This window comes from Colobus angolensis, unplaced genomic scaffold (assembly GCF_000951035.1).
Source record: "Colobus angolensis palliatus isolate OR3802 unplaced genomic scaffold, Cang.pa_1.0 Scaffold224, whole genome shotgun sequence".
Classification (NCBI taxonomy): Eukaryota; Metazoa; Chordata; class Mammalia; order Primates; family Cercopithecidae; genus Colobus; species Colobus angolensis.
The window spans coordinates 1,201,919-1,221,216 of record NW_012115422.1 but is presented as its reverse complement, the minus strand read 5'-3'; the positions used below and the strand labels follow the sequence as shown (position 1 = coordinate 1,221,216).

At 38.6% G+C, this 19,298-nt stretch overlaps 1 protein-coding gene across 3 annotated transcripts in view; it reads left to right on the top strand.

The window, feature by feature from the left end:
- GPR155 (G protein-coupled receptor 155) overlaps nt 1-19,298 on the top strand; it is a 53,505-nt gene continuing 34,207 nt past the window's right edge. For 2 of the 3 annotated variants that reach the window (XM_011943982.1, XM_011943979.1), the window contains exons 1-5: nt 1-192; nt 5,035-5,531; nt 13,335-13,734; nt 16,134-16,299; nt 17,619-17,774. In XM_011943982.1, coding sequence (XP_011799372.1) covers nt 5,066-5,531; nt 13,335-13,734; nt 16,134-16,299; nt 17,619-17,774 — 1,188 coding nt within the window. In that variant the 5' untranslated portion in view covers nt 1-192; nt 5,035-5,065. Of the gene's footprint in view, nt 193-4,132; nt 4,179-5,034; nt 5,532-13,334; nt 13,735-16,133; nt 16,300-17,618; nt 17,775-19,298 lie in introns of all 3 variants that reach the window. The other variant, XM_011943980.1, reaches the window with a different exon arrangement.

Sequence of the window (19,298 nt, the reverse complement as noted above, 5' to 3'; positions counted from 1 at the left end):
TGAGCTGACAGGGCCGCAGCGGCTTACCCCACCTCACTTTATCCGAACGTGCCTAAGCTGCTGCAGCTGGCACCCGGCTGCGCTCAGCGACGAGGGGTGGGGGCGGGAGATGACGGTGGTCTTCTCCCTGCTTGGCCCCCTGCGAGCGCCAGCTCCCTTCTCCTTGCCACCCCAAGGTTGCAGACGAAGCAGGTGAGATGGGCCCCTGGAGCGCAGACCTGCCCGGTCCTGGCTCTCCCTTGCGGACACGGGGTATCCCCACCCCTACCCCTCGGGCCGGGGCACGTGGGCAGCCGCCGACCCTCTGCGCCCTGGCCCCGCGGCCCGTTATTTGAACCTGCTGTCTCTGCCCCGCAGCGCCTGCCTTTGGAATGTGTGAGATCACCCGGGAAGGCTCGCGCGGGGGAAGGGGTGTCTCGTACCCTCCGGAGACAGAACTGCCATCCCTAGTTTGGGAAGCTCCTCACTGCACGGGCGTCCACCTTGTCATTCTTAGACTCTTCCCTTTATCCCGAGGGTACCCTCAGTATCTGGCCCTCTCGAAGGCTTCTTCTACCCAGGCACCTGGAGCACTGCGCCAAATTTTCTCCGTTACCCATTTTTGGGGTATGTTAGCTACCATGATGTTGTGACTCCCGTGCCCTGGGAAGACGAGCGACCACCTTTTTCTTACGCCAGGCACAGACCCGTGGCTGCCTTTCCACTTCCACTGCTGCCTTTCCAGGCGTTGGCTGGCAGCTGCTCTCCGAGCAGCCTATTCGGTTAGGAACTCTCTGCGCCCCTTATCTTGGAGGACCACAGTCTGTCCCTGCAGATGAGGCAAGGAGGCAGTGCTCAGCGCTTCCTACCCGGGTCTCTGGGGAGGACATTTGGTGCCCAGCAAGTAGGTGGGAGTGGGTGAATGGTGCGACTGTTGATGTTGAAGAGTGCTTTAATAGTACCACACTGTATTACACTTATCCCACAGGATAAAGGATGTTGGCTGTTTGAGAAATAGCCTGAGAGTTTAAAGCTTTCTCTGTGAAGTTAGTCAACCCTCTCCTTTCCCCCACCCTCCCATTTTCACTTAATAGCAGTTATTTACAATATCAGTGGTTCGTTTATGTGATCTAAGCCAAGTATGATGTGGCTAGAAGCGGTTTGTAAGTACAGTAGCATTTCTGCAGTTCGTGCCTCAGCGAGTGTTTTTTTTTTTTTTTTTACTGTGAACGTGTTTGTTCTGTAACAAGCTTTTGTTTTTATAGATGAAAAGGCTGGATGTAATTTTTTTAAAACTTCCCTTGCTGTGGTTCCTGTTCATTTTAAACTATGCTTTAGAAAGCATATTATCTTCCCGTTTAAAAAAGATTAGGATGAAGTAAAACTTTTTAAGTCATTTTGATAATTTTGACTTTACCTTAGCAGGTATTTCTTTTATAATACTGAAAAACACTAAAATAAACTTCATGGGGAGGGCAGATTACTTTTTTTTTTTTTCTTGAGACGGAGTCTTGCTCTGTTGCCTAGGCTGGAAGGCAATCGCAGGATCTCGGCTCACTGCAATCTCTGCCTCCCGGGTTGGAGCGATTCTCCTGCCTCAGCTTCCTGAGTAACTGGGATTACAGGCACCTGCCACCAAGCCCGGCTAATTTTTGTCTTTTTAGTAGAGACAGGGTTTCACCATGCTGGCCAGGCTGGTCTCCAACTCCCGACCTCAGGTAGTATGCCCGCCTCGGCCTCCCAAAGTGCTGGGATTACAGGCGTGAGTCTCCACGCCCGACCCACCCCCCCTCCCCGGCTTTTTTTAAATTTCTCAACGAATTGAAAGTTAATCCTGGACATTGCTATAACTATTTGACCATCACCCTGAGAAAAATGAAGAGCTCTGCCTTCACTGTCAACCATTTACGATCAAACCAAATTAAATTCAACTTGTCTTAATTGTTTGGTATAAAACAAGAACTGATAAATTTGTGACACATCCCATCCCTCTTTTTTTAGTTGGTGGATATTTTACCAGGTATGTTTGAAAAACTAACATGTTGACTTTTTTATCATTGTTAGTAGTAAGACAACAGTTCCTAATAGCAATTGCTGCCATTTCTTGAAGGCCTACTCTGTAATAAGCTGTATATAAAATATTCTATCCACACCATATCTCTCTAAGGAGATCTTTGTTTGAGACAGGGTCTTACTCAGGCTGGCGTGCAGTGGTGTGATCATGGCTCACTGCAGACCTCCTAGGCTCAGGTGATCCTCCCACCTCAGCCTCCCAGGTAGCTGGGACAACAGGCATGCATGACTATGCTCAGCTCATTTTTTGTAGAGACTAAGGTTTCACCATGTTGGCCAAGCTGGTCTCAAACTCCTGGGCTCACATAATCCACCTGCCTGGGCCTCCCAAAATGCTGGGATTACAGGTGTGAGCTGCTATGCCTGGCCCCTATAGGGAGGTTTTTACTCTCATTTTACAGTTGAGGAAACAAAAGTTCGGAAAGGCTAAGTAACTTATGAGTTGATAAGCTGTAAAGCCCAGAATCTGTTTGACTCTCCACTGAACTTCAACTAGTTTAGTTAAAACTGTTGGTTAAAGAAATTACTGGAATGCCTTGACATGCTCGTGTGGTACAAGTAAGGGATTGTAAGCAGAATGAGTTGTTAATACTCTAGGCACTTTTGAAAGTGAATAGAAAACTGGACTAATTTATCACTTTCTTCTTTAGCACTGCTTTTCCAAGTACACACTTTCTTAAGGGCTCCAAATGTTTAACACCTGTGTTTAATTGTTTACCAGCTCCTTACTTCAAGTATGGGTATTTGTATCAACGGTAGCTTTCCCAAGATATAATTTGATGCTTATTTGGTAAACTTCAAGTATGTGAGTATTGTAGGTTTCATGTACTATATTGACCACTCCTATCTAATTCTAGTAGAAAAATACTTGTCCTAATCCAGATTAAATATAAGGTTTTTAAATGGTTCGGTTTATACAAGGGTAGCACAGAGAAAATTCCCTTATACCCCTGCCAGGTATCAGTTGTTGGTGATCTCTGGGCTGCCATCTAAGTCTTTTTAACGTGATGTTGATGTCTGAGGACTTAACCTGAGCATTGTAAATTTCCAGAAGCATGAACTTTTTACTTTCTACCTTATATAAGTCTACTTTAGATGGTAAACCCAGAGTAATCACTTAGAAATTGGCTGTTGTTGGCTGGGTGTGGTGGCTCACACCTGTAATCCCAGCACTTTGGGAGGCTGAGGTGGGTGGATCACCTGAGGTTGGGAGTTTGAGACCAATCTGACCAACATGGAGAAACCCCATCTCTACTAAAAATTCAAAATTAGCCATGTGTGGTGGTGCATGCCTGTAATCCCAGCTACTCGGGAAGGTTAAGGCAGGAGAATCGCTTGAACCCGGGAGGCAGAGGTGGAGGTGAGCCACGATCATGCCACTGCACTCCAGCCCGGGCAACAAGAGCAAAACTCCATCAAAAAAAAAAAGAAAAAGAAATTGGCAATTGTCATCATTTTAATTTCAAGATACTAATAAAAGCCGATTAGCTTTAGAGTTATCCAGACCTCATGTTCATTGTGTTCCTGGCAGCAAGAGGGAGTCTGATAATTATTGTACTATTCGTTTTTTGAATCTGTTCCATGCTTTAGCATTTTCTGAACCTCTTTAGAACATTTTACAAAACATTTTGTATTTTTCAACATTTCATGAACACCTTTAGACACATTTTGTGTTCTTGGTTCTGTTGCTATAGTGAAAAACTTGTAATACTTTATCATTCAGAAAACAAAAAATTCTGTCCATAAACTAAATAGTGCCTGAAAGAGAACATTGATCCACGAAAGGGTAAAAGGTTTAAGTGTAAGTTATTATAGTTATTCATTAAAAAAATTTTTTTTCTGTCTCATGTGTGCCAGGTACACAACAGTGGGAAAAAACATGCCTAGTCCCTGCTTCCATGACACTTGAGTGAACTGAATGTGCAAAGTCCCTGTGGCACAAAGTCCCTGGGGCCAGTGTGTGTGGCTGGTATAGAAGGAACTAAAGGTATATTGGTGGGATGTCATCTTTTTTTTCTCTCTCTCTCATATTCTACCAAAAGTTATATTTAACTATCATTAAGTAATTGCTCTGTTCCAGATGTGATTTTAAAGACTTCAGTTGAATAATCTCAAGTTCCCATGTGGTAGGTATTACTGTTATTGCCATTTTACAGGTGAAGAAGGTGAGACACAGAAAAGTTAATTCGTTCAGGTCGGGTGCAGTGGCTCATGCCTGTAATCCCAGCACTGTGGGAGGCCAAGGCAGGCAGATCATCTGAGGTCAGGAGTTCAAAACCAGCCTAGGCAACACAGTGAAACCCTGTCTCTACAAAAATACAAAAATTAGCTGGGTATGGTGGGCACATGAATCATTACTTGAACCCAGGAGACAGAGGTTGCACTGAGCTGAGATTGCACCACTGCACTCCAGCCTGGGAGACAGAGCAAGACCCTATCTTTAAAAAAAATTATTGGTTTAAAGTTGATTAGTGGTGCTCTACTGTACTCTTCTTCCCATCCTATACTCAAGTATGACCATGGGCTGGAAAGGACTCTGGTCCCTAGGTGACTCCTCAATGCAGCCTTAAGAACTTCTGAACTTTCCAGAGAATTTGGATGCATGGGAACATCCAGTGGAGACTCTGTGGTCCCGAGGCCCTTATCCACCAGGCAGAGCTCAACTGATGGAGAGAATCACTGGAGAGAAGCACAGGGCATCACTGCGGCTCTAATATTTGCAGATCTTATTTTACTTGTGTCTAATACTGAATATAGAACAGCAACATAAATATTTTGAGCTGACCTGCCTTTGAGAGTGAAGCGATTATTGTTAGGAACCCCCCACTTTTTTTCCATTGTATTTTCCCTGATGGTAGTTGAAGAAAGTATGTATATTTATTTGGCCATTTAATAAGTAAATAAATCTAGGTTTGCCAGTGTATTATTTTAACTAGAATTCTTGTTGATGGCCATACTGAATCTTTCTTCCTTTCTTTCCAGAGAGCTGGTTGGAGTTGGAGGGTGAAAGAAAATGAATTCTTTTTCTAATTTACCTGCAGAGAACTTAACCATTGCAGTCAATATGACCAAGACTTTGCCTACAGCTTTAATGCACGGATTTAATTCCACTAATGATCCACCTTCAATGTCAATTACAAGGCTTTTTCCAGCCTTACTGGAATGCTTTGGCATTGTCCTTTGTGGCTACATAGCAGGAAGGGCCAATGTCATAACATCAACACAGGCCAAAGGACTGGGAAATTTTGTCTCCAGATTTGCACTTCCAGCTTTATTATTCAAAAACATGGTTGTACTTAATTTTTCCAATGTGGATTGGTCCTTTCTGTATAGTATCTTAATTGCCAAAGCTTCTGTATTTTTCATTGTATGTGTATTAACCTTATTGGTTGCTAGTCCTGATAGTCGATTTAGCAAAGCTGGACTATTCCCTATTTTTGCTACACAAAGTAATGACTTTGCATTGGGATACCCTATAGGTAAGTTATTTTTTATTTTTCCTCTGTTTAAAACATTCAATTTTAATTTAGGCATTTGCTAGTGACAGATTCTTACTCTTATATCTAAGAAGTTTTTCATTTTTTTCTCAAATAAGTCTTAGGATGAATCATAGTTTTTCCTAAACTTCAGAGTTTGAGGATCCTTTAAACATCTACCTAAAATAAATGGTCATATTCTAATAACCTTTGTGAATAGTCCTAATTGTATTTTTTTCTTCCCAGTAAGCACATATGAAAGAAGCTTAATTTTTAGAAAGGATTCAATTCTGATTTAAATTATGTTAAAAAAGTAGATTTATGTCTGTATAAAAATAGTTATTAAGCATTTGTGAAAGGAATTTATTTTTCTTACCATCTAGAATACGTATTATTTTATATCAGAAATTGTTCTGGGGCCAGATGCGGTGGCTCACACCTATAATCCCAGCACTTTGGGAGGCTGAGGCGGGCGGATCACTTGAGCCTAGGAGTTCAAGACCAGCCTGGGCAACAGGGCAAAACCTCATCTCTATAAAAAATAACAACAACAGCAAAAAATTAGTCAGCTGCGGTGGCACAGGGCTGTAGTCCCAGCTACCCAAGAGGCTGAGGCAGGAGGATTGCTTGAGCCCAGGAGGCAGAGGTTGCAGTGAGTCAATATTATACCACTGCACTCCAGCCTGGGTGACAGAGTGAGACCCTGTCTCAAATTTTTTAAAAAATTGTTTTTGAGCTTGTTACTCAAAATTTTAATGTATTTTAGTTGCAGTTAATTTCTTGTTTAAGAACAAAAATGGTGAGAGCTTTTTTACCTTTCTAACGTTTCGTTTTTTATGTTTCTAACTCTTTCAGCAGCCGAATTTTATGTTTCTATGCATATATGTTTTCCTAATGAAACAGTAAACATACCAGTTTGGGATATTGACATATCTTGAAAGGAAACCTTCTATACTTCAGAACACTCTGTCACCAAGAAAATGTATACCTAGTAGCTACTTTTTTATATTTTAAATTAAAGTTATATATACTTTGATCATCTATCAAGTATGAGGACCTGAATATTATCGATATATTCATTCATTTATTCATTCATTCATTCACTAATAAGGAACTGTTTCATACCAGTGGCTGTGCTAACCATTGGGATTATAGCTGTGAACAAAGTTATTGCACATATTAAATTTACACTGTAATGGGAGAATAATAAAATTAAAATCATGTCAGGTGGTGACAAGGGCCATAAAAATCAAGTCATGTAGAGGGATAGGAATGTGGAGGTGCTATTTGAGGTAGGGTGGTCAATGAAGGCCTCTCTGATGATATGTCTTCTGAGCAGAGACTTGAGCCTATTGAAGGATGCAATTGAAATCTACAATTAACTTTCAAGTTTCTTATCTAGCAGTTTTATCCTCTCCCCTCAAACCCCAACTTATTTCACTACTGGGACCAAAAAGATTCTATTTAACTATACTTTTCACCTCTGTCTCTACTTTTGACTTTCCTCTATCTTGTTACCAGAAAGAGAGAAACACCTAAGAAGTTAAATAACTGTGAGGAAAGCTGGAGGTTTAAGAGAGAGGAAAAACTGGGCTCATAGATAATTGAGCTACAAATAGTCAGAAACTTGATAGGTGTTCCTTTAAGGTTATTGAATTTTAAAAGGCAATAAAGACTTTTGAAAGAAAACAGCAAGGAATTAACATGTTTGTCCATTTCCTCAGGAGAATTAATAAGGTACACTTGTCAAGGTATTTATGGTATAAGGACCATAGAACTGACTCAGTACCGTAGTGTTAAATATCTGATAAATATTGCTATATCTTACTTTAGATATAAACTATAAGTATGTAGTTTCATGCTCCCATAGATTAGTAAGCCGATAATGAAACAGAACTAACATTTGTAACTATATAGTTTACAGAGTACTTTCTTATATACTTATCTCATTTGAGTAAGGCAGACATTATCATCCTCATTTTCAAATAAGGAAACAGGCTTACAGAGATGTAATTATTTTATCCCAGGTCATACAACTAGCAGGTGACTGACACCCAAACCTAGGTCTTCTGGTTGCAAATCCTGGGCATTCTCTTATGCCATGCAGTTACATAATGTGCCAGTTCAATTTTCAGAAGACCCAACCAGCCTTGTAATATACTAGTTTCAGAAAAAAATCAAAGGGTTTTTTCCTCTAAAATATTCTGTAAAATGAGTAGTAGTGGAAAAAGACCTATTAGAATAGTTAATCTATTGTCATATTGAGGCAGACTTTCCAAATAAAAAATGTAATCAGCCATTTTATCACAGCTTTTCTTACGTCCCACATTAAATCAGTGAATCTGGTGATAACCATGTTTCTAGCCATGTGCCAGCCCAAATTTCCCTGATGGTTGTTTGTTGATTTCGAGGTATAATTTTTGTTTTTATGTTTTTGTTTTTATGTTTTTGTTTTTTTAAATCACAATAATGAAAGCTCTTGTAACATTAAGTTGTAGAATATAACTTTGCTAAAAACCAATATACTAGACAAGTGCTTTTTCATATATCTAGACATTGGAAGGTGTGGTATAGAACTATTAGGGGTGAGTATCTGCTGCCTGATAAGGTAACTGCTGCGGTGCCCATCTGCCTTCTGGCCTTGTTCTTGGTGAACAGAGAAAGAATACTGTGTCTGGAGAGAAGACCTTTCTTTCTTTTGTTTCCTGGCCTCTCCGAAGTATTCCCACTCTCTTGCTCACAGATAAGCATCAATCATGGGTTATAAGAAGTGTCCTTTTTAAGACTGCATTTGTTTGACATCTGTCCAATTTACAGGTAACACAGGAAATGCTGGCAAGGAATTAATGAATAAAGAAAAAGGATAGTCACGTTTTCTTTCGCTACATACTATGACAACTATAACACTCTATGACATTACATTAAAATGATGTATTTTTACTCCAGTAACAGAATAGTGCATATTGCAACTAAAAAAGAAGGCTGGACATGGTGGCTTATCCCTGTAATCCCAACATTTTGGAAGGCTGAGACGGAGGGATTCCTTAAGTCCAGGAGTTTGAGACCATCCTGAACAACATAGTGAAAACCTTGTCTCTACCACAACAGCAGAATTAGCCAGGTGTGGTGGCACAAGCCTGTAGTTCCAGCTACTTGGGAGGCTGAGGCAGGAGGATCTGTTGAGCTTAGGAGTTCAAGGCTGCAGTGAGCTATGATTACTACTATACTCTAGCCTGGGTGACAGTGAGACCCTGTCTCTAAAAAAAATAAAAACAAAAGAAGCTCACTGTGTTTTAGAGCAATTCTTTTCTAAAGTACTTTAAAAAATCCAAGTATGAGAAGAAACTAAGAATCTCCTGTGGCAAAATGTTGATTTCAGCATATCAGAATGGTACCCTGCCTCTGTCATTAAAAGATACTAATAGGGCATAGTTAAGTCCTATCATTTATTCTTCAAACAATGATGATAGCATAAGTACCCTGACTAATCATAATTATGGTCTAGTGTTTGAGCTGTAAACAGAAAGGAAATGAAGCATTTAACTATATGCCATTACATAATAGAATTATCTTGTCTGGGTCTTTGTGTTATATGTTAGGGATTGAAACCCTGCAGGAATCAAAATAGGAAGCACAGTGGGTGGCCAATTTTGTCTCTTAGTTCTTCAAAGCTATATAATAACTCCTCATAATGGGATTCCCCCCCACCCTCCAAGAGCCTTATTTATAAGCATTAATTAATTAGAACTTAAAAGTCGATATAATGATTGTAAACCTAATTTTAGTTACTATGCTATACCATACTGCTTTAGTGTATATTTTTTCAGGTTTGAAAAACCATCTTCAGATTGATAGCAAAAAAAAAAGCACTGCTAATTTATAGATAAAGATGTGATGTTAATTATGCAAATGAATGGCAGAAGTAGACTGAAATTCCCATGTTGAACCCTACTTTAGTAATTTAACCTGTATTTATTTAATCACAATTTTTTTGTGTGTTCCCTCTAGACTACACTTCTGCCTTTGTATGCTTGTTCAGCTGACTTAAAATACCTCAATAGTAACCTGCTTTATAAATATTCATAATGTGTAAAATGTAAAAAAAGATACAAAATTTCAGTTAGATTTATTGTACAACATGGAGATGATGGTTAATAACAGCGGATTCTTGAAAGTCGCTGAGAGTAGATTTTGTGTTCTCATCAGAAAAAATGATAAATATGTGAGATTATGCATATTTTTAATTAGCTTGATTTAGTCATTCTATAATATACACATATTTTAAAACATGTACATTATAAATACATATAATTTATATTTGTCAATTAAAAAATGTTTTTAAAAGTAAAAATAAAGTTTAAAAATGGATTCATTGACAATCTAATACACAGTGAAGAGCTGTGTATTAGAAAATACATGTTTACTACATCTGAAACTTTTGGCGTTCATTGACATGTTCATACAATTCAGCAAGTATTTTCAGATTTTCTCAAGCATTATGCCAGGGACTGTAGGCTATTAAAATGATGCTTTCAGGGAACTTAGAATTTGTTGAGGTGGCACTACTATGAAACAAAGTACTATAGAATATCAGAGAAGGGGAGATTAATGACATAGGTTGAAGACTTGATGGAAAATGTAGTGCCAGAGACAGGCCTTAAGTAGTAGGTGAGATTTAGGTAAAAAAAGGAGATAGTGAGAAGTTAGGGGGTGACGGTATGAACAGCATAAAGAACTAGTAATTATGAATGTGGTGGTTGTCTGGTATAACTGTTATTAAACTGGCTGATGGAGTCTTTGCGTTAAGAATGGGATGGATAAGTAAGGGGCCAATTGTGGAGACTGGACTGTGAATGTTAAAAGAAAGGTTTTTTTGTGTTTTGGTTTTTTTTTGAGATCGAGTCTCACTGTGTTGCCTAGGTTGTAGTGCCATGGTGCAGTCTTGACTCACTGCAACCTCCACCTCCCACGTTCAAGCAATTATCCTGCCTCAGCCTCCCAAGTAGCTAGGACTACAGGCATGTGCCACCACACCCAGCTAATTTTTGTATTTTTAGTAGAGACGGGGTTTCACCATGTTGGCCAGGCTCGTCTTGAACTTCTGACCTTGTGATCCGCCTGCCTTGGCCTCCCAAAGTGCTGGGATTACAGGCATGAACCACCACACCAGGCAAAAGAAAGGTTTTGTAGCTGTTCCTGTGGGCAGTGAGAACTGTGAGAAAATCTTACCTTTTGAAAGTTTAGATTTAGATGGTACTGTTAGCAGTGAATAAAATGGATGAAGAAGGTGGTTGAGAAAATCCAAGAGAATGTTGGCTGGTAAACACATGAAGTAATCTAATTTTGAGATTTTTGACTAATGATTATAGTAGCAATCAAGAGGAGAAAATCCTTCCAAAGAAGGAAAGTATATGGTGAATGGCCAGATATAAAAACTGTTGCTTAAATTTGCACTGAGTTCCTAAAACAATGTAAAGTTCATTATGTGGTGGTGATTAAATGCTAGTGTGCCAGGAAAGTAAATTTCTGGAAAAAGGCATTAATATAAGGGGCTTTGAGTAGATCATAGAACTGTATAGCTGTGTTGTCAAAGGAAAACATGTTATGCAACTTATTGTGGCTGGTTAGGAAAAATTCTGATACTCAGATGAAAATATAAGACTTTTCCAAAATATATGCTCTATTATTAAAAAACTGAGTGGTAGACAGGTCTGAATATCTTTCTCTTGAGATAAAATATCTCAAGAGAATCAGAAGTATAGCTATCTAAAAATAGTTATCAAAAGTGCTGCTTTTTGTTTAAAAGATGAAGCCTATGAAACCTGAAAGAAAACCACTAACTTATATAACTAGCATATCTAATTTGGAAATCAGTGGAAAGAACTTATAAAATTTTATGTAATCAAATATTTTTTAGCCACTGCTTCATTTTGGAGATATTATAGATCTTGAATTTACTTAGCTGAGAAAATCGGGATTGAATCTGTTAAAAAATAGGTTTTAGCTTTTAAGAAAAACGTGACCTTCTAAAGGTTATATAATCTAGTTATATAACTTTAATGGGACATGTGCATGACATTAACTGAACTTACATATCCTGAGTAAGTAAACAAGTGTATTTTCCTGCCTGTATCACTTTATCTTGGTGTAAATTGAGAAACCTAATCTTTTACATGTTTTCACATGGTTGCTTCTTTCCTTGTGAGCGATTGTGGCTGTTCTTTTTTATCTTTCTCAACTTCAAATCAATTACAAATCAGCCTTTGTTTGCATTAGATTGTATAATTTCAGGACCCATTGCCAAAAATGGCTGGAGACCAGTTTGTTTGCTAAAAGGCCCTAAGTTGCTCTAATGAACTCAAGATTAGGTCACCAACCCTCACGTCTACCAAGAAACTGCTAGAAGTCTGATCCCACTCACTCACCTCCCTCATGAGATAAAAAAACGCATCTTACTCAGTGGTTAGGTCCTAAAGTCATCTTGTATACTCAAACTGTTGAAAATGCTCACCAAATACAGCACGCATACTTTGTCTCTATTGTACCATTTTTCATAAGTGTAACACAGCCAGATTTTTTTAGCCAGCATTGTTTTTCAATGAACAGCAGTTGAAATAATTTGTTTGCACTTGGAAACATGCTATGCGGGTGTGGGAGTAGGGGGCGGGAATGAAGCTTTTGTTTTCCCAAGAGGGTATGGTTGAATTTGTGTTAATTAAATGTGCATTGATGTGACTCTACTGTATTTCCCTCCCAAACATTGTAAATCCACCTTTCTATCTCTACTCCTTAAGTATCTCCACTGGTCTTCTTTGAAGGCATTCTTTCCTTTTCATTCCTCTCAAATGGAGATTGTTTATTTTCCCATTGCCACATGAGCAATGGAAGGTAGGACTGGCATCCTCACAGCTACTGCAGACCATTGCTAGACTATCCCTCTGCTCTGTTGTTAAAAACTACTTTGAGGTTCATGCTTTCTGGCTAGACCACTCATCCTGTCTGCTGTTAACCTGCTGACCTCATTCTGGGCACTCCCCCTCATTCACCTTTATCCCAAGTTTTGTCATTATCTTGTGAACTACCATGAAATTCTCTGCCCCGTCATTTCCTTGACCTCCTCATCTCCAGTGATGTTTTCCTTTAGTCCATTTCAGCCACTAAGTCCCACAGCCACATTCGGGACCTTGTCATCTGGAAAATATTTAACTGAGTAGCTCATTACCTGTTTTACTCTGAACTCCTGCACTTCCAACTGCCCCTAATTCCTAGAGGCCTCCAAATATCTCCCATCTTCATTTCTTTTCTTACACAGCATGGACTCCATCACATCTGTGCTCCTTTTTAGTTCCTTAAATAACTCCTACTCTCTCCTCAACCCTCTGTGATCTGACTTCTTTCTCTTACCACTCCAGTAAAACTGCTCTCTCCATGGATACCTATAAACACATTTTTGCTATTACTACTTAAATGTTTAGTTTGTCCCTAGATTTTTACTTTGAATTGTTTCTTCTAAAAATTCTACAATTCTGCCCATTTTTGGAGACTAGTTTTAACCCTTAGATGGTTAAAAATTAGGTTTAAAAATAATGTGTAAACTTGGTTATCATTTTATAAGCTATATGATATTTATTACATTTTTCTTTTTTCAGATTTATTACTAAAATGTACTTTTCCAAAATAGGCTATTTGGGTCATTTTGAAAATTTCAGATTTATCATTGCTATAAAGTAGAGAAAATGTTATATATATAACACATAACTATATTTCTGTGGTCATCATTTAAAAATCAATATTCTTGTTTTGCAGTTGAAGCTTTATATCAAACTACATACCCAGAATATCTCCAGTACATTTATTTGGTGGCACCAATATCTCTTATGATGTTAAACCCTATAGGGTTTATCTTCTGTGAAATCCAAAAGTGGAAAGACACTCAAAATGCTTCTCAAAATAAAGTAAAAATTGTGGGACTTGGACTCCTGCGTGTATTACAGAACCCAATAGTATTTATGGTCTTCATTGGCATCGCCTTCAATTTTATTCTTGATCGAAAGGTACCTGTATATGTCGAAAATTTTCTTGATGGACTTGGAAATTCTTTTTCTGGATCAGCCCTATTTTACCTTGGTCTCACGATGGTGGGAAAAATAAAGAGACTGAGGAAGTCAGCATTTGTTGTACTAATTCTTCTCATCACAGCTAAACTGTAAGTATCACTTATTTAACTTTAGAATTGTACTTTTTGAAAGCCGTATTTAGCCAATTCGTCAGCGGTATGTCTGCAACCATTTTCCCCTTTGACTATTAATAACCCCTCCCTGTAGAATAGTTGTGAGATAAAGGAAAATGTGATGTTGGTGTATTGAGGAAAGTCATTTCCTTATTCCTTGTAGCTTATTCTTTCCATTTTACTGTCAGAGGATAAAGATGATGGGTTTCCCTTCAGCTTTTATGTAAAATTTACTCAGTATTTCCTCATGTCCCAGTTTGACAGTATTTTGAAATAAATTTTGCAGCATTTCTGACTTTTCCCAATCCATAAAGATCCTAAAGACAAAAGCATCTTAGTAACAACCAGAACAATAATTTCTAACACAAACTTTTTTTCATGAATTTGGGAGAAGCATTTTGTAGTTCTGAGGTTGGCCAAACTTTCTAAATATAGCTAAGTCAATATGAATGATTATTATCAGCCATATGATCCTGGCTTGCCAAATAAAAAGTGCTCACCAACTCTTTGTTGTTGTTCTTGTTGTTCTTGTTGTTTTTGTTTGAAACAGCGTCTTGCTCTGTCACCCAGGCTGGAGTGCAGCGGCGTGATCTTGGCTCACTGCAATCTCCGCCTCCCAGGTTCAAGCAGTCCTCCTGCCTCAGCCTCCCAAGTAGCTGGGATTACAGGTGCCTGCCACCACAACTGGCTGATTTTTGTATTTTTAGTAGAGACGGGATTTCACCGTGTTGGCCAGGCTGGTCTCAGACTGCTGACCTCAGGTGATCTGTCCACCTCGGCCTCCCAAAGTGCTGGGATTACAGGCATGAGCCACTGTGCCCAGCCTCAATTTCTTAGTTAATAGTTCTTCAGCTTACTTGGTCCATTAGCCATGGAGTTGTACTTGATAGTGCAGGTGACATAATTTTACTGCAAGATTATCCCAAAGTACTTGAGGCATACTTAACTGTGGCATTCCCCTCATGTATAGACAGTTATATTCATGAGACCAGTGCAACATAACCTAATATTTATATTTTCATAATAATAATAATGAATATAAATACTGAAAATTATTTATGGCGATGTCATGCTCTTCAGAAACAAAGTATTAGTATTGCCGAAGTAATAAGTATAGTTTTAACAATAATGGTATTATCAACTTCTGCTTATCAGTAAAATTTAAATATTCTAATTTTAAAGATTTTCAGGGGGTCTTTGATACTTATTATTTAAGTTTTTTAATTAAAAAAATACAGATAAAAGTAGTTTTTTACTCCATCCCAGAGAGCCTTGCTAGGTGCTGCCGTGAAAACGTTACCGATCTTGGTCTTGCTGATTTTAAAGGAGAGCCCCATTTGCTCAGCTACTGTGGATTTGCAGTTTCTATGGAATCCTGAAGGATTTGTTTAATAATTGGCTCTTCAACAGGTCTGCATTTCACTAGTTTTCTGCTCCATCTCAGTTGTTTATTTCCTTTGCTAATTTTTTTTTGTATTTACAAAGATGAAGAGCTACTTGAAGATACCTATTTTTCTACAGGATTTTAGAATCTTTTTTTTTTTTTGAGCTGGAGTCTTGCTCTGTCACCCAGGCTGGAGTATAATGGCATGATCTCAGCTCATTGCAACCTCCACCTCCCGGGTTCAAGTGATTCTCCAGCCTCAGCTTCCCGAGTAGCTGGGATTATAGGCACGTACCACCATGCCTGGCTAATTTTTTGTATCTTTAGTAGAGATGGGGTTTCACCATATTGGCCAGGCTGGTCTTGAACTCCTGACCTCATGATCCACCTGCCTTGGCCTCCCAAAGTGCTGGGAATACAGGCTTGAGCCACCATGCCCGGCAGTATTTTAGAATCTTATTAAGCAATGTTGTTATTAACTGAACCATTTCAACCCCTAATCATGATAAAGTTCAGCTTTTTTTTTTTTCTTTCAAAAAAGGAGTTTCTCTCTCTCTAGAATACTTTGAAAGAAAGAGAAAGAGTTTAGTAATTCTCTTGAAAGAAGCTTTTATGCAGATTGTCAGCCTTCTTTCTTTCTTTGAACATTTCAGTAAACCGAAAGAGGAAGCAAGAAAGTAGCTAGAATTGCAACTTTTATGATCTTTTGGCAAAAAAAAAATTATTTGTAGAATCAAAAAAATCTTTTTTTCCCTCCTAATCCCTGATGTGTGAGGTATTTCCAGAATATTGTTACACTTTAAATGACTTCAAGTTGAATTCTTGATTCTTTCAACAAAATGTGCCTGAGTAGACATGCATAGAATGTGTGCATGCAAATAGACATACCTTCTGGGCAGGAGAACCTGATGCCAAATTCACCAGAGCAGCCTGCTACTGGGGACCACCATGCTTTCATATCAAGTAAATGATGTTTTTCTTTTTTCTTCAGTCTGGTGCTGCCACTTCTGTGCAGAGAAATGGTGGAACTCTTGGACAAAGGCGACAATGTGGTGAACCATACAAGTTTATCAAATTATGCATTTCTGTATGGCGTATTTCCTGTAGCACCAGGAGTGGCTATCTTTGCAACACAGTTCAACATGGAAGTAGAAATTGTATGTTTATAGTACTTTCTAAGTTTGATTGTGTGTTTAGTAGAAAAAAATTTTTAAATTCATTTTTAATTTTTTAAAATTATTTTTTAAAAATGAAAAAATAGAGACGACGGAAGTCTCACTATGTTGCCCCAGGCTGATTTCAAACTCCTGCCTTCTGCCTCGGCCTCCCAAAGTGCTGGGATTACAGGCATGAGCCACCATGCCCAGCCCATTTTTAATTTCTAAACATAGAAAGCAATGTTGTTCTTTATGAGGCCCCGCACTTTGGGAGGCTGAGGTGGGCAGATCACTTGAGGCCAGGAGTTCAAGACCAGCCTGGCCAACATGGTGAAACCCTGTCTCTACTAAAAATACAAAAATTAAGCTGGGTGTGGTGGTAGAGGCCTGTAATCCCAGTTACTCGGGTGGCTGAGGCACAAGATTTGTTTGAACCTAGGAGGCAGAGGTTGCAGTGAGCTAAGATTGTACCACTGCACTCCAGCCTGGGTGATAGAGCAAGCAACACTATTTTTTATGAGAATTTGGTGTCTATAAGCTTTCTCATTATAAGGAAATAGGCATCATGTAACATGATGTAACAACAGTCATTTAATCTGGGGTCTTTAGTCAGCCATGACTTTTTTTATTAGTTTTTTTTAGTTTTAACTATTTTATTTCTGTACTTATACAGAAACCTAAAAATTATTTACAGAAGGGTAACTTTGACATTTTGAAGAAAAAATGCCTATTTTATTCTTTGATAATTTCAAGCACCAGATGCAAAATACCACATAATCAACTGCAGCAGGTAGATAAAACCGACACCAAATTATTAACAGTGTCTAAATGTATTGTACGTGGTATCTACAGCATCAGAGTAAATGATTTTTAAATATAATACGAAGGAACAAATTGTTTAATGGAGGTCAATTCTGTTATTTAATCTGTAAAATAAATATTTGCATGGTAATTTTCTTTTTCTGAATTCCTTTTTTTTGCTGTATAGTTTGTGAAATAGGTTTATTTATATCATTGCTATATTTTACTTTCTAGAACCTAGAGGATAACTAACCATCAACAGTGGAATTTCTAGTATTTATTATGCATGAATATAAATTAAGCATAGATTAGAAGAGGAACCAAGGTAACTTAATTGTATTTTCTATTAAGGATTCTCAGAAAGGGGAAGTATGGTTTTGGATAACATGCTGGATTTTATAATATCTTTACTGTGTCTCATTTTTATTGTAGAATGCTTTAGTGTGCCCTGGTTATTTAAAGTTTAAAATATCGTTTAATTGAGATTGTAACTCCTCCATTTAATTTCATTTTTGCAGATAACCTCAGGGATGGTGATAAGCACGTTTGTGTCTGCTCCCATCATGTACGTTTCTGCCTGGTTACTGACCTTTCCCACTATGGACCCTAAGCCGTTGGCATATGCCATCCAGAATGTTAGTTTTGATATAAGTATTGTCAGCCTGATCTCCTTGGTAAGTACCTTGCATGCCAAAATGAATGGAAACCACAGAGTGAGTTTTGAGAATAGATTGTTGATAGAAAGGGATTTAAAAATCTAGTTGCTTATGAAATAAAGAAAGCTAAAGCCTGCCCGTAAAATATAATATCATCTTTCTGATTAACTGAGTTTTGTCTTTCCTTTTGGGAGTTAGAGTTGTACAGCAGACAAGACATGAGATTTAGTCAGACCTGGATTTTATTCCTGGCCCTCTCACAAACTAGCTGCATGTCCCTGTGGAGTTACCTTACCCTCTCTAAACTTCTGTTTTCCAGCATAAAATAATGACAATAATTTCACATATTTCCACGGGATTTTTAAGGGACTAAATGAAATAATATATGTAAAAAGCATTCTGCAAATGATGAATCACTATAGAATTCCTAGCTGTTCTAGAATCATGGGGTCAGAAGGTATTTTGAGTTCAAGTCCAATGGCCTATTTAATGTTAAGGAAACTTTTGGTTACTTCTCAAACTGAATATGTCTAACTAAAATTAAATAATTAAGTATATAACAGTTAGAGTATCTTACAGATCAAATGGCCTATTGAATTCATGTTAGTAAAACTACAGATATTCTGGCTGAAAAAAAAGACAATGTGTACAGTTAAAGGAAAGGAGGTGGGGGATGAATATGTATATTGGTAACAAATAAATGTGTGATTAATTTTAAAGAAATTCTACCTCTGTCACATATTCTTAAAATCTGCTACACCTATTCATAACAGGGCAGTTTGGGGAAAGAGACCATATGCATTTCAGTTGGCAATAAGGAAAGAAGGAAATCAGTCAGGATACTTACCTGGCCACTATGTAGGTAGAATGGAAGCCCAATCCTTTAAAATATGAGGAATGTGGTCTGGCACCGTGGCTCACGCCTGTAATCCCAGCACTGTGGGAGGCAGAGGCAGGCAGATCGCTTGAGGCCGGGAGTTCAAGACCAGCCTGGCCAACGTGGAGAATCCCCATCTCTACTAAAAATATAAAATTAGTTAGGCATGGTGGTGTGCATCTGTAATCCCAGCTACCTGGGTGGCTGAGGCACAAAAGTCACTTGAGTCTGGGAGGCGGAGGTTTCAGTGAGCCGAGATCACACCACTGCACTTCAGTGAGACTCTGTCTCACACACACAAAAAGAATAAAAAATGAGGAATGTAAGATGATTAATCTTAAAGGTGGGTGGTATGTGTTGTTTGAAGTAAAACAGCCTGCCATTGAGATATCCCATGAGACAATATGGTGGCGATGGGAAAGGAAGAAAACTTAGAATAGTGCATTATTATAACTATCTCCCACTAAAGCTTGAATAGTTGTCTGTGACCCTGTGTCCCACCCCAGACACGGAAGGTAGGCATAGTTAGAACATGGCCCTGGTCAAGGGATTAGTTCTTTTTTGTTGAGACAGAGCCTCCCTCTATTGCCCAGGCTGGAATACAGTGACATGATCTCGGCTTGGCTCACTGCAACTTCTGCCTCCTGGGTCCAAGCAGTTCTCCT